The sequence below is a fragment of the Triturus cristatus genome, chromosome 7 (assembly GCF_964204655.1).
Source record: "Triturus cristatus chromosome 7, aTriCri1.1, whole genome shotgun sequence".
NCBI classification, from domain to species: Eukaryota; Metazoa; Chordata; class Amphibia; order Caudata; family Salamandridae; genus Triturus; species Triturus cristatus.
The window spans coordinates 462,421,011-462,433,170 of record NC_140590.1 but is presented as its reverse complement, the minus strand read 5'-3'; the positions used below and the strand labels follow the sequence as shown (position 1 = coordinate 462,433,170).

The window sequence follows — 12,160 nt, the reverse complement described above, 5'->3', positions numbered from 1 at the left end:
TGTCCTCAGCTACTGTAGGAACTCTGACGGTTTCCAAAGAGTCAGTTTTCAACACACTTCTGCCTTCAGGCCCTAGATTATAGACTAATGAACCCTTCTTCTTCTTTGAAGTGAAAGTGTCTCCATCTATGGCCTCTAAATATGCCTCAAATGCCTCTTTCCATACTTCACAACATAACGGAACCATGCCGGGCACTGTGAGAAATGGTAGGGGTGCTACAATTGTGTCCATGGTTAATTCGAACCAATGGAACCAAAGTGGGTGAGTTGCTGCCTTCAAGAAATTTGATGTGCGTATCACCGTTAATGCAAGCACAAATGTAAAGTAAATAAGTATATTTGTCAATGGACCTCTTCGTTGCACAAAATATGATGTCCTATCACCGTTGATGCAGGCACAACTATGAACTATGAATGGTAGTAATTGTTTAATATTTCCGCATATGGTAGTTCCTTTCCTTTCTAGATGGAAATACTTTTCAACTTTCATGGAGTGCCCAATCAAAAATGGCTTGCAAAAAGTAATATTTACCACTTTAAAAAGATGACAGCCAGATACGCTCTCTGTTTCTCTAGTAAGTAGCGCTTCTTACAAAATTGGACCCTCGTCTAAAATGGTCGCCGTTATTTTTCTTCCTTTCTTTAGGAGGTTGGGCATGAATAACTCTACCACACCCTCCTAAAATGTCCGGCAAGACAATTCTGTAGTTTTCTAAATGCGGTAGGGCTTACGACCGCTGCCTAGGTATGCAGTAAGATTGCTGTGAGCGGGATGTTTAAAGTTATAATGTGCGCACTAGGGCTCTAAAATGGCTAACAAATGCTGCACATGCTCCGCATTTCACGTCACATGACGAGTCTTGCCACTTGTGTGGAACCAACACTCGCCGAAAGCTGCTTGAATCACACAGGCACCTACAATGCATTAAGGCACTCCTCAGACTCGCTAGCACTGCCTAGATGGATGGCACGCCAAATCCCTCCAAAGTCAGTGTGAGAGAAACTACAACCAACCACCATGAGTTCCAAATATGTTGACCCCGGTGACACTGGCCCTCGTCGCCACTTGAAGAGAAAGACCATAGGTAGGTGCGGAGTAACTCTTGATTATTGCCCGTGACACCAGGCTCCAAGCAGCAACTGCCGTCCTGGAACCCAACACCCCGTATTCCAATCCGCAAGATTCCACCCACATCAAACATTCCACTCCCAAACCCCACAGCAATAAGTAAAGCCAACAGTGAGTTGAGGCTGAAGGTTTGCATGAAGGGCTGAAAGGAGTGAATGGAAGGTACTGGGATGTCAGTTACTAACAACAGTGCAGTTAAAGAATGCATCATCTAAACAATTTCGTAAAAATAGAGATTTAAATTTTTCTAGTGAATGTCAATGAGAGCAACCAATAACATGGCTCCTACAAAAAGTAATACAATTCTATGATACAAATGGAAAAATTGTGACAAAATGACTTAGTGTCTTTAGTGATGTTTTTAGTGGGGCCTTGTTTGCGGCCTTATTAAAAAGTCATTTAACTCACTAGTAGACTCGTTGATCTGGAGCAAAATATTAACCAGTGTGATAGTGAAAGGCGTCCATAGATGAGGGCAAGCACAGATGAAACGCAAAGTTTAAAAAACACCAGGGGCAGAAGTGGGGAAATGTGCCTTTTTAGGGGCACACCGGTGCAGGGTACACCCTTCTCTGTCCATGGGTCCTTAAACCAACAAAATAGAGATTGGCACTGAAGCTGTAATTCAAATAACAAGTTTATTGATCACTCATGAGTGGGTCTACGTCAATACAACATCCTCAAGTGCTGCAGGAGGTAGTACATGGAATACAGAGACCATGGTGCTTATATACACCCTTTGTTCCAGAGTAAGCATGTAGTTACAAATAGAAGGTACACGCAGACACAGAAATAGTTACAGCCAGACATGGGCAGATGGGAAATCATTTAGTTAGCAAAGTGGAGGGGGAACAGAACTGCTTACAGTTGCAAGACACAGTTGACAGTTATGTCTTTAGTCAGGTGCATTCTAGCAGCTACATGCCTTTTCTCAGCACATATACATTGCTTGAGCTTAGAATAGAAGGAGTTAACTAAAGCTGATGACTCAAGCAGAATAGAAAAGCAAGCAACAGTGAAGACGGAAGAGTCACAAGGCTAACAAAATGGATGCTGCAAACAAGATGGCTTCAGCTCATGCTAATAACAATTATTTTCGATTCCCACAGAAGGTGTCCCATGGTAGGCAAAGCTTCATTCAAGATCATCATCCATGTTTGTGCATAAAGTGATGCCAGATGTTATTGCAAGTGTTATATATTTTATACAGTGGTCCTAGTTTGGCAGGCAGAAATGGGAATATCTATTTTCAATCAATGTACTGATTATGAGTATGGGGTCAAGGAAACAAGATAAATAACTGTAAATGTATGTAATTGTCTCAGGCAATCAGCAATCCTCGGAGAACAGATAGCCGACCTACACCTGCACAACCAGAAACTTGGAGAGAAGTTGAAGAAGCAGGAGAATACAATTGGTACAGTATTGTTGCTCTCAGTCACACACTGTTGAGATGGGAATGTCTCCATCGTGATATACGTTGTGTACCCCTGTCCTGAGTGCTAGACTGCAAGTGAATCTGGTATCCTTACTTTTTGTTTGCCCATGAACCCATGCTCATCAAGTATGCAAGCAGAGGCCTTAGCCTGTTTACCAGGGTAGTTACATAAAGTGATGGTGGCAGCAAACCTAGTTTTGTGAATCATTAGTATGACCAGACCTTTTTCTTTGTCCAAGTTGAGTGTGGTTTACTGACCCCTCCTATCTGCAAACACAAGATCTTTGCACTGAAACCAGGGGTGCTTGTTGGGTGCGTGTGTTTGCAGTGGAACAGGAACATATATGTTGTAGCATTGGTGGCTCCTCTGCTAAGGTGGAGGAACATCACTCCACTGCTAATTGAACTGTGCAAAAAATAAAAATAAAAATAAAATTATAATAACAAACCGTTATTATCATTTTATTTTTCTGTGAAGGAATGGGGCCAGGTGTGGGCGGGGCTGAGCCGAGTTAGGAGTGGTTTATGCACTCCCAAAGTGCGCATTGTTGTTTGGCCTGCCAAACAATCACGCGTACTTGCCATGTTCTCCATGGGGCTGTGTTGCACAGCCCCATTGAGAATATGCTCAGGCTTCTAGGTACTGCCTGAGCGGCCAAACAGGCCACTCAGATCAATCACAGTGCTGCTCATGCAGCGTCGTGATTGACTGGGAGTGTCCGGAGCCTGGGTGCTTCCAGTGCTGGTGAGGACGGAGGAGAGGCAAGCAGCAGCGGCGGCAAATAAGGTAAGTTAAAAGAAATCTTTTTATCCAATGATCCCACCACCCATGTTCCTAAACAGCTGCCACTGTGTGGTATTATGCCTTTGTGTGTGGTGAGAGTTTGAGTGCTGGAACCAGTGGGCTCCATTTTGCATGTTTCCTGGTATAGCATCGCTCAAAAGGAAGGGTGGATGTAGCTTCCTGAGACCGTGGAAGTGTATTGCCTGCACTACTCTGACTTGATGGTGGAGAACCAGACAGTGAAATGAAGGAGGGTGGAGGCAGTGTTGAGGAATTTCAGTTGTTTTGTTAGTTGAAAACAGCATGTTTTAACTGACATTTTCACATATATATATATATATCTATATATATATATATTGCTAGCTTCGCCGCGAAGACCACTCAGTCCCAAAAAAGATGAATGGAGACCCGTTGATGGTGCGTTTTTGTGTTTATTCAAAAATGCCCGGCACCACCGCCATGACGCGTTTCGGGCAACTCAATGCCCTTGATCACATGACGCGCATGTGGAGTACTTTCACCAATTTAAAGTGCTAGTGCAAACACGTGACTAAGTTTCAAAACATTGTTGCATAGACATAAAAGAAACAGTCGACTGGTACAAGATCATTGCAATCGATCTAAAATATATATACAATAATAGATAAATACATGTGTAAAATATCATCTTCATATATATAAGAGCATTTGATGGTAAAATATTTATATAATAATAATAAATATTTAAAACAAACCAAGCAAAGCATACTTTTAATAAATTCATAAAAAGATGCTAATAATTGTGCTACCAAAGTAAAACATTGAATTTCAGACATGAAAAAAGGTAAAACCATTGATGTTCAATCCTTAAAATCAGGTCATCAATCAAATACTGGTAGTCCCAATGCATGTGTGGACAGACCTTTATGTAAGTACTAAGTCGGGTCATGTACCATCAAAGTGCTTAGAAATCTTGTTGCACAGTCAACTAAAAACAATCCTATGTATATATCTCAAAGCTCCTACTCACCTTTTCCTGCGTCACAGAAAATCTAACCATTATAAATATAATTCCTAAAATACTAAGAAATTCGGAGGAGTCCGTGCTGAAACTTGGATTGACCTTTAGTCCACAAAATAAATTGGAATATACCCAGACTAGAATTGACTTATTCAAATTTACAAGAAAACGTAAACTTTATAAATTTTTCAAATTAAAGCCATCAGCCATTAAATCTAGAAAGATGCAAAGCAAAACCATGCCAACCGATATCTTGACACAAGAAGACCTTACAACTTTGGAGACCCTCGAAAGCCTCCATACAGGGGAAAGGGATGACATAGATAGCAGCCTAGACATCGTACAGAGAACAGCGATGGTAGGGATCAAATAAAGAAGTGCCAATCGCCTGTTTAAACCAACATCACAATTCTTACCCCAAATGCCGTCAGATGCAATTGACGTATTTACAGAGGCAGTTAATAAAGACCTTTTGCATTTAAGAACAAAAAAAACCTTTTGCAGAGGTGCGAGTAACTTTACGCACGAGCAACAGCAAGCTCTTGTGAATTTACAGAAGGACGACTCTATTGTATGCAAACCTTTGGACAAAGGAGGAAATATTGACCTGCAGACCCGAGAATGATACATATCGAGGCACAGAGAAAATTATCAGACATTGACTGCTACTGTAAAGTGAAGAAGAAGAAATATAATCGTAGAATCATGGAATATCACTGCCTGATACGATATTGGTATTAGAAAAGTATGCTAGAGACCGATGAATATCTGTTTCTCCATTGTCTAAATCCCATGACACCTACTTTCTACCACTTACCGAAAATCCATAAAGATGCTGAACATCCCCCGCATAGAATCTAGGTCCAAATTCAAAGCTCTATGCTTTATGCACCGTATCAAAGCTGGAAAATCGCCTCACTATCTATCCACCTTAGTCCATCAATATTGTCCCTCCCGCACTCTCAGATCCTCCACTCAATGCAGATTCTCTGTCCCCCGTTTTAAGCGTGCTAGAGTTGGTGGGCGCTCTTTTTCCTACTTGGCGCCCTCGCTCTGGAACTCGCTTCCCATCCCTTTGCGGTCTGAAACATGTTATCTTAAGTTCCGCAAAGGAGTGAAAACCTGGCTGTTCTCTTTGTAACCTGTTCCTTGCACTCCTGTTTGCCCTCTTTTACTTCTGTGCTCCTAGCGCCGGGAAACCCACGGGTAGCTGCGCGCTTAATAAATTCATATATAATAATAATAATAATAATAATATATATATATATATTCACTTAAAAAACCATAGGTTTCACACATGTTATAGTTAGGTGGATATTTCACTCGTAAAAAACCAATGAAATTCCCCCGTTATAGTTAGTTCAGATAACTATAACTCGCGCGCCCGCAATGCACTGCTGATGACGTCACATATTACAGCACTCATGACATGGTCAGTGACATCACTGATGACATCATCCTTGTGATAGAGTGGCGGTCGCGCGAGTTATAGTTATCTGAACTAACTATAACGGGGAAATTTCATTGGTTTTTTACGAGTGAAATATCCACCTAACTATAACATGTGTGAAACCTATGGTTTTTTAAGTGAATTTGCAAGGTTTTTTAAATGCTAATTCCTAACTATAACGTGTATGAAACCTATGGTTTTCTCAGTGAATTTGTACGGTTTTTTAAATGCTAAGTTATGTCTGTATTATTATTTTTTTATATATTTATTTTACAATAAACTACGTATTTTTTTTTGTTTTTTGTTTTTCACCGAGCGCACCCCCGCGATTTAAAAAAAAAAAAATTACATTTTTTTTTTTCTGCCTTCGGGGTCCTTCAGGGACCCCCCCGACAAAGGCTAGGGGGTCAGGAACTCTCTACCCTGCCCCCTTTTCACGTTCGCCACCTTCCTTTTTCACTCTCGCACTGAAAACAAACAAAATGGCGTCCGACACTTCCTGATTTCGACCGATTCGAATGTTGACTAACATGTAACCACCAATCAGAATTACGCTCGCGCACGTTAGGGTGCTCGCACGGTGCTCGCACTGTGCGCGCACGGTGCGCGCACGGTACGCGCTTATAGATATTTATATGCTTTTAAATGCTATTTTCTCAGGAACTACTGAACAGATTGACACCAGACCTGCAAAAGGCACTTCCCTGACCTGAGGACTACCTCTCTGCCAAATTTCAAGTAATTCTGTTCAGCCGTTCGGGCTGTACCTTCGACTAAAGATCCTATGGGAAAATGCATGGGGAAAACGCGTTTGGGACCCCCCTTTTTTCTCGGCCCCGACTTGACGAATCGCCCCGAGACTTTCAGTGTAGGAGCTGAGCGGTGCGCCCCATTAGTTTTGAAAATTTCGCGAGGATTCATCAACCGGCGCCAAAGTTATTAAAAATAGAATTTTCAGATTTCCTATGGAAACATGGTCCTAACTATAACTATCTACTGGCGACTGCCAGTAGATTATATATATATATATATATATATATATATATATATATATATATATATATATATTCCTGCTTGTCACTCGGGTACTCCGCTGCACACCTAGTCAGAGGGCGCTTCGTTCGAGTGGACCAGCCAAGTCGGGTCCAATTAAATCAGAAATTTCCTCCCAAAGAAAGGTAACGAAGTCGTGTCTCAAACTTGAGACACGGCTTTGTTACCTTTTTTTGTGAGGAAGTTTCTGATATATATATATATATATATATATATATATATATATATATATATATATATATATATATTACCTACTGGCGGTCGCCAGTAGGTAGTTATAGTTAGGACCACGTTTCCATAGGAAATCCGCAACATTCTATTTTGAATAACTTTGGCGCCGGTTGACGAATCCTCGCGAATTTTTCAAAATAGGTGGGGCGCTACGCTCCGCTCCTACCCTGAAAGTCTCGGGGGGATTCGTCAAGCGGGGGCTGAGATAAAAGGGGGGTCCCAAAACGCGTTTTTCCCATGCATTTTTCCATAGGACCTTTAGACACAGCTACAGCCCGAACGGCTGAACAGAATTACTTGAAATTTGGCAGATAGGTAGTCCTCAGGTCAAGGAAGTGCCTTTTGTAGGTTTGGTGTAAATCTGTTCAGTAGATTCTGAGAAAATAGCCTTTAAATCAATATATATATCTGAGCCAGCTTACGGTGCGCTTACGGTGCGCTTACCGTACGCGTACGGTGGCGTGCGCGAGCGCGATTCTGATTGGCCCTTAGATCTTAGTAAACATTCGAATCGGTCGAAACCAGGAAGCCGCGGCCGCCATTTTCTCTCTCACACTCTGACAGGGGGTTGAAAAACCAAGTGCAAAAACATGTAAAGGGGCTGTCTACACAGCTCCCAAGCACCTAGCCATGTCGAGGGAGTCCCCAACGATCCCCCAAGTGAAAAAAGGCAATTTTAATTTTTTCGAAAATTTCGCCGATTACGCTTACCGTACGCGTACGGTAAGAAATAATAATAAAAAAAAAAAATATCCACATTCTCCCCACCCCGTGTGCAAAAGGTGCCCGAAGGACACCTTTTCTGCATGGCTTATTAGAGCTAAACAAAACATATATTTTACCTGTCACAACGATGCTCATCATATGTCCTCCATGTGCGCACGGTGCGCGAAGCGCATCGTGCGTTCATGGCCCATCTAGCGTAACGTGGGCACGCGGTGCGCGAAGCGCACCGTGCGCGCACGGAACGAACTGCGTTAAGTGGGCGCGCACGCCACAAATGGCGTAAAGTAACTTAGCATTTAAAAAACCGTACAAATTCACTGAAAAACCATAGGTTTCACACACGTTATAGTTAGGAATTAGCATTTAAAAAACCTTGCAAATTCACTGAAAAAACCATAGGTTTCACACATGTTATAGTTAGCTGGACATTTTACTGATAAAAAACCAATGAAATTCCCCCGTTATAGTTACTGTAGGCAACTATAACTCACGCGACCGTAATCCTCTGCTGATGACATATGTGTCTTTATGAAAAAAAAATATTTGTAATATATGTATAGCTAAAATTTAATGGAAGAATACATGGGCAAATAAGTGTCTAAATACAGTATTAGCATCAGCAGAGGATTACGGTCGCGTGAGTTATAGTTGCCTACAGTAACTATAACGGGGGAATTTCATTGGTTTTTTATCAGTAAAATGTCCAGCTAACTATAACATGTGTGAAACCTATGGTTTTTTCAGTGCATATATATATAGATATAGGCAGTTATAGTTAGGACCTATTTTCCATAGGAAATCCGCAACATTCTATTGCCAATAAGTTTTGCGCCGGTTGACAATTTTTCGCGAAATTTTCCAAACTTTTGGCCAGCTCCGGTCCGCTCCTATCCTGAAAGTCTCGGGGTGATTCGTCAAGCGGGGGCCAAGAAAAAAGGGGGGTCCCAAAACGCATTTTCCCCATGCATTTTCCCATAGGACCTTTAGCCGCAGCTACAGCCCGAACTGCTGAACGGAATTACACCAAATTTGGCAAATAGGTAGTCCTCAGTTCAGACTCGTGCCTTTTGCTTAAATGGTGTCAATCTGTTGAGTAGTTCCTGAGAAAATTACAGTTAAAAGTACATATATATCTATGGCCTCGGAGGATCCGCGCACCCTCTGCGCACCCTGCGCGCACCCTCCCGATCATGCGCTGAATGCTAATTGGCTGTCAAGTGGTTATCAACATTCGAAACCAGGAACTGTTGGCAGCCATTTTGTGTCTCGGTAGAAGTGAGGCTGAAGAAGTCTGTGGAATAAGTGTGTAAAACATATAAAGGGGGCAGGGTAGAAATACTCTGACCCTCTAGACCTGCTTAGGGGGTCCCAGAAGGACTCCCAGGACCCAGTTTTCTTTTTTTGGAAAAAACAGCAAAATGCGCGCTGGGTGCGGGGGGGGGGGCAAATCCTGGGGGCAAAAACCGTAGGGCCCCCCATCCCCGGGGTCTGCTACCCCCCGGGGCTACAAAATACATGGATGGGGGGCTCAATGGCACCCCCAAGCCCCGGGGACCACTACCTCCCGGGGATTTATTTATTGAGGGAGGGGGATGTGTGCCCCCCCTGTAGCCCTCGAGGGCCCTGGGGACCGCCACCCCCCAGGGCTGGCTCCTGCAGTGTCCTGGAGGGCCCACCCCCAGGACACTGTTGTTTGCTATGAGAGGGCGGGAGTCTCCCGCCCTCCCATAGCAAACTTCGTTTGAATTTTGAAAGAGAGAGCAGGGAAACCTGCTCTCTCTTTCAAAATCCAAACCATATTGCTTTTCCACACGGGGAGCTGCATGTCAGCAGCTCCCCATGTGGAAAAGCAATACCGGCTCCCGAAGGACGCGGGGAGCCGGCTGGGACCGTGGGGGCATTGGGGCTCCCCCCACGGTCCCCAACGTTTTTATAAGCCCCGGGGGATAGGGTCCCAGGGATAATAAAAATTAGTGATAGGGGCTATTTTTTTTTTACAGTAAAATTAGGAGTCGCGCATCTAGCGCGACTCTCAGCGCGGCCTCCTGGTGTGCACGCATTGGCTGCGCAACTGTTATCGCGTTGGGTGCACGATTCCTCTCGCGTAGGGCGCACGATTCCTAACGCGTTAGGTACGCGCCTTCAAGCAAAATAAAAATATGATTTTTTTTTTAGATAAACATCAAGCTTATGTGTTTCGATCTTGAGTGGCTCTAAAAAGAGCTGTTGTGTTCATTGAGAGTTTTTGGTACTTATAAGTACCTATACCAAGTCTAAAGTTGTTGAGGAAGACTCTGTTACCCTCATCAGTAAAATGTACACCATCTCTCCTATAGATGTCTTGCATATTAAAACGCAGATTGTTGTTGTAAATAGACCCCATTCTATAGTCTCGGAGAAAAGCAGAAACAGATTTATTCACATGTTTCCTAGCTTTCTCAATCTGTGGACAAAAATGATTGGACCAGTTCCATTTCTGCCTTTGGCATATGTTAGAATAGACAAAGGCAGTTTGGGGGAAAAGTGAAATCAATTCTGCAAAGGTGTCCTTGACCTACCCCAGTCAAAGTACCTAGGTCATTGCCACCACAGTGCACAATTATGAGGTCAGGGTGTTGGAGATGCAAAAAGGATTTTACCAATGGCATCAATTGGTGCCACTTTAACCTTCTCTGTCCAATACATTTAATGTCTACATTTGGCAAACCTAGGTCTTTGTGAATGACTTTGTTTTCTGCATACCTTTGGCTCCAGAAAATATAGCTGTGTCCCACAATCCACACTCTAAGCATCTTGAAGGGAGGTCTGGATGCACTCAGATGGTCTCTGTAAATGAAATGGCAGTTTGAAAAGTAAGATTTTTCTAAAATGGAGAATAAGATGCAGTTTTGAAAAAGAAATGATTGGTTGTTTGACAACATTCTACACTGAAAACTAGGGTGCATGTGTCTGTTTTTTAAACGCATGATTCTTATTGGTTAACAAAAACTGATTGAAAGGAACATTACATAGGATAAGCTGATATGTTGAAAAGTCAAGCACACTTGCTGTTTTGATTAGCAACATTGTGTGCTGAACTTGTGACCTGTGTGCTCAGTTAAGTGTTCCATGAACTGTTTCTATGGTAACAGGCAGAAGGCAGATTGGGGGTAGGGTTCAAATTTATGTCATTTGGAAAGGGTTGAAATGTGTAACCAATAGAAATGTGTGTTTGATTTTGAATAAATGTGGGAAGGAATGTGATTTGGTGTTTACATGTATATGTGTGTAAAATGAGAGAGAAACATTGCCATTCTTTGGTTTTGCTGACAGGTGCACATTGCAGAGATTCTGTATAAGAAAATCTGGTGTGTGACTGATATAATTCTTAATCTACAAAACAACTTGAAAGGTGAGTTTTTTAATTGTGAGGGGGTGTATGTGGTCCATTTTGATTTTAATCACATTAATGTGTTTCTCCTGCTAAAGTGCAGGGAGTACTTTTTGTGTGTAGAATCTTATTGTCAGTGTGTGTGCATTTAGAAACCATCCTGTGATAAGCATTTGTGTTTTTCATGTGCTTGCAGACAGATAACTGTGCTGTTTTCATGTTTTGGTAGAATTAGAAACCAGTCATTGTTTATGTATTTGCAAAATAAGTCAAGTTTCTACACTAAAACGCAGTACTCCTTCTAGATTATGAAATGTGTTTTGGTAAAATGCAAGGGATAATGTTGTTTGTCTAGAATCACACAGTGAGTGTGTGCATTTAGGAATCCTTTTGAGAGAAACATGTTGGTACTAATGTGTAGTAGAAAATGTTGTGCAATGGGTGCAGTCACCTTACATCTTGTAGACTAGTAAATGTATTTTTGTAAAAGGCAAGGGATAATGTTTGTTTAGAATCACACAGTGAGTCAGTGTGCATTTAGGAATCATTCTGACAGAAGCATTCTATACAAATGTGTAGTAGAATTTTTTGTGGAATGTGGGCAGTCACCTTACGTCTTGCAGACTAATAAATGTGTTTTAGTAAAATGCAAGGGATAGTGTTGCTTGTCTAGAATCACACTGTGAGTCTGTGTGCATTTGCGCAACCATTGTGAGAGAAGCATTTGGTTACATCAGGTATTTGCTGAGAGATAACTGTTTTAAAATCGGTCATGTTGTCAAGTTTTAGTAGCATTAGAAGCCAGTCATTGCTTATGCATTCCCAAAATGAGTCAGGCTTTCATAGTAGTGTGCAGTATTGAAATATGTAGAATCTCTGCAGTCACTTCATCCCTTCCACACTAGTGAATGTGTTTTGGTAAAGTACAAAGAATAGTGTTGTTTGTCTATAATCACACTGTGAGTCTGTGTGTATTTGG

At 42.1% G+C, this 12,160-nt stretch overlaps 1 protein-coding gene across 2 annotated transcripts in view; it reads left to right on the top strand.

Annotated features, from left to right (window-relative positions):
• LOC146809929 (ketosamine-3-kinase-like) overlaps positions 1-12,160 on the top strand; it is a 308,807-nt gene that overhangs the window by 123,300 nt on the left and 173,347 nt on the right. For both annotated transcript variants that reach the window (XM_085616790.1, XM_085616789.1), the window contains one exon: positions 2,455-2,546. In XM_085616790.1, the coding sequence (XP_085472916.1) occupies positions 2,455-2,546 (92 nt within the window). The remainder of the gene's footprint in view (positions 1-2,454; positions 2,547-12,160) is intronic.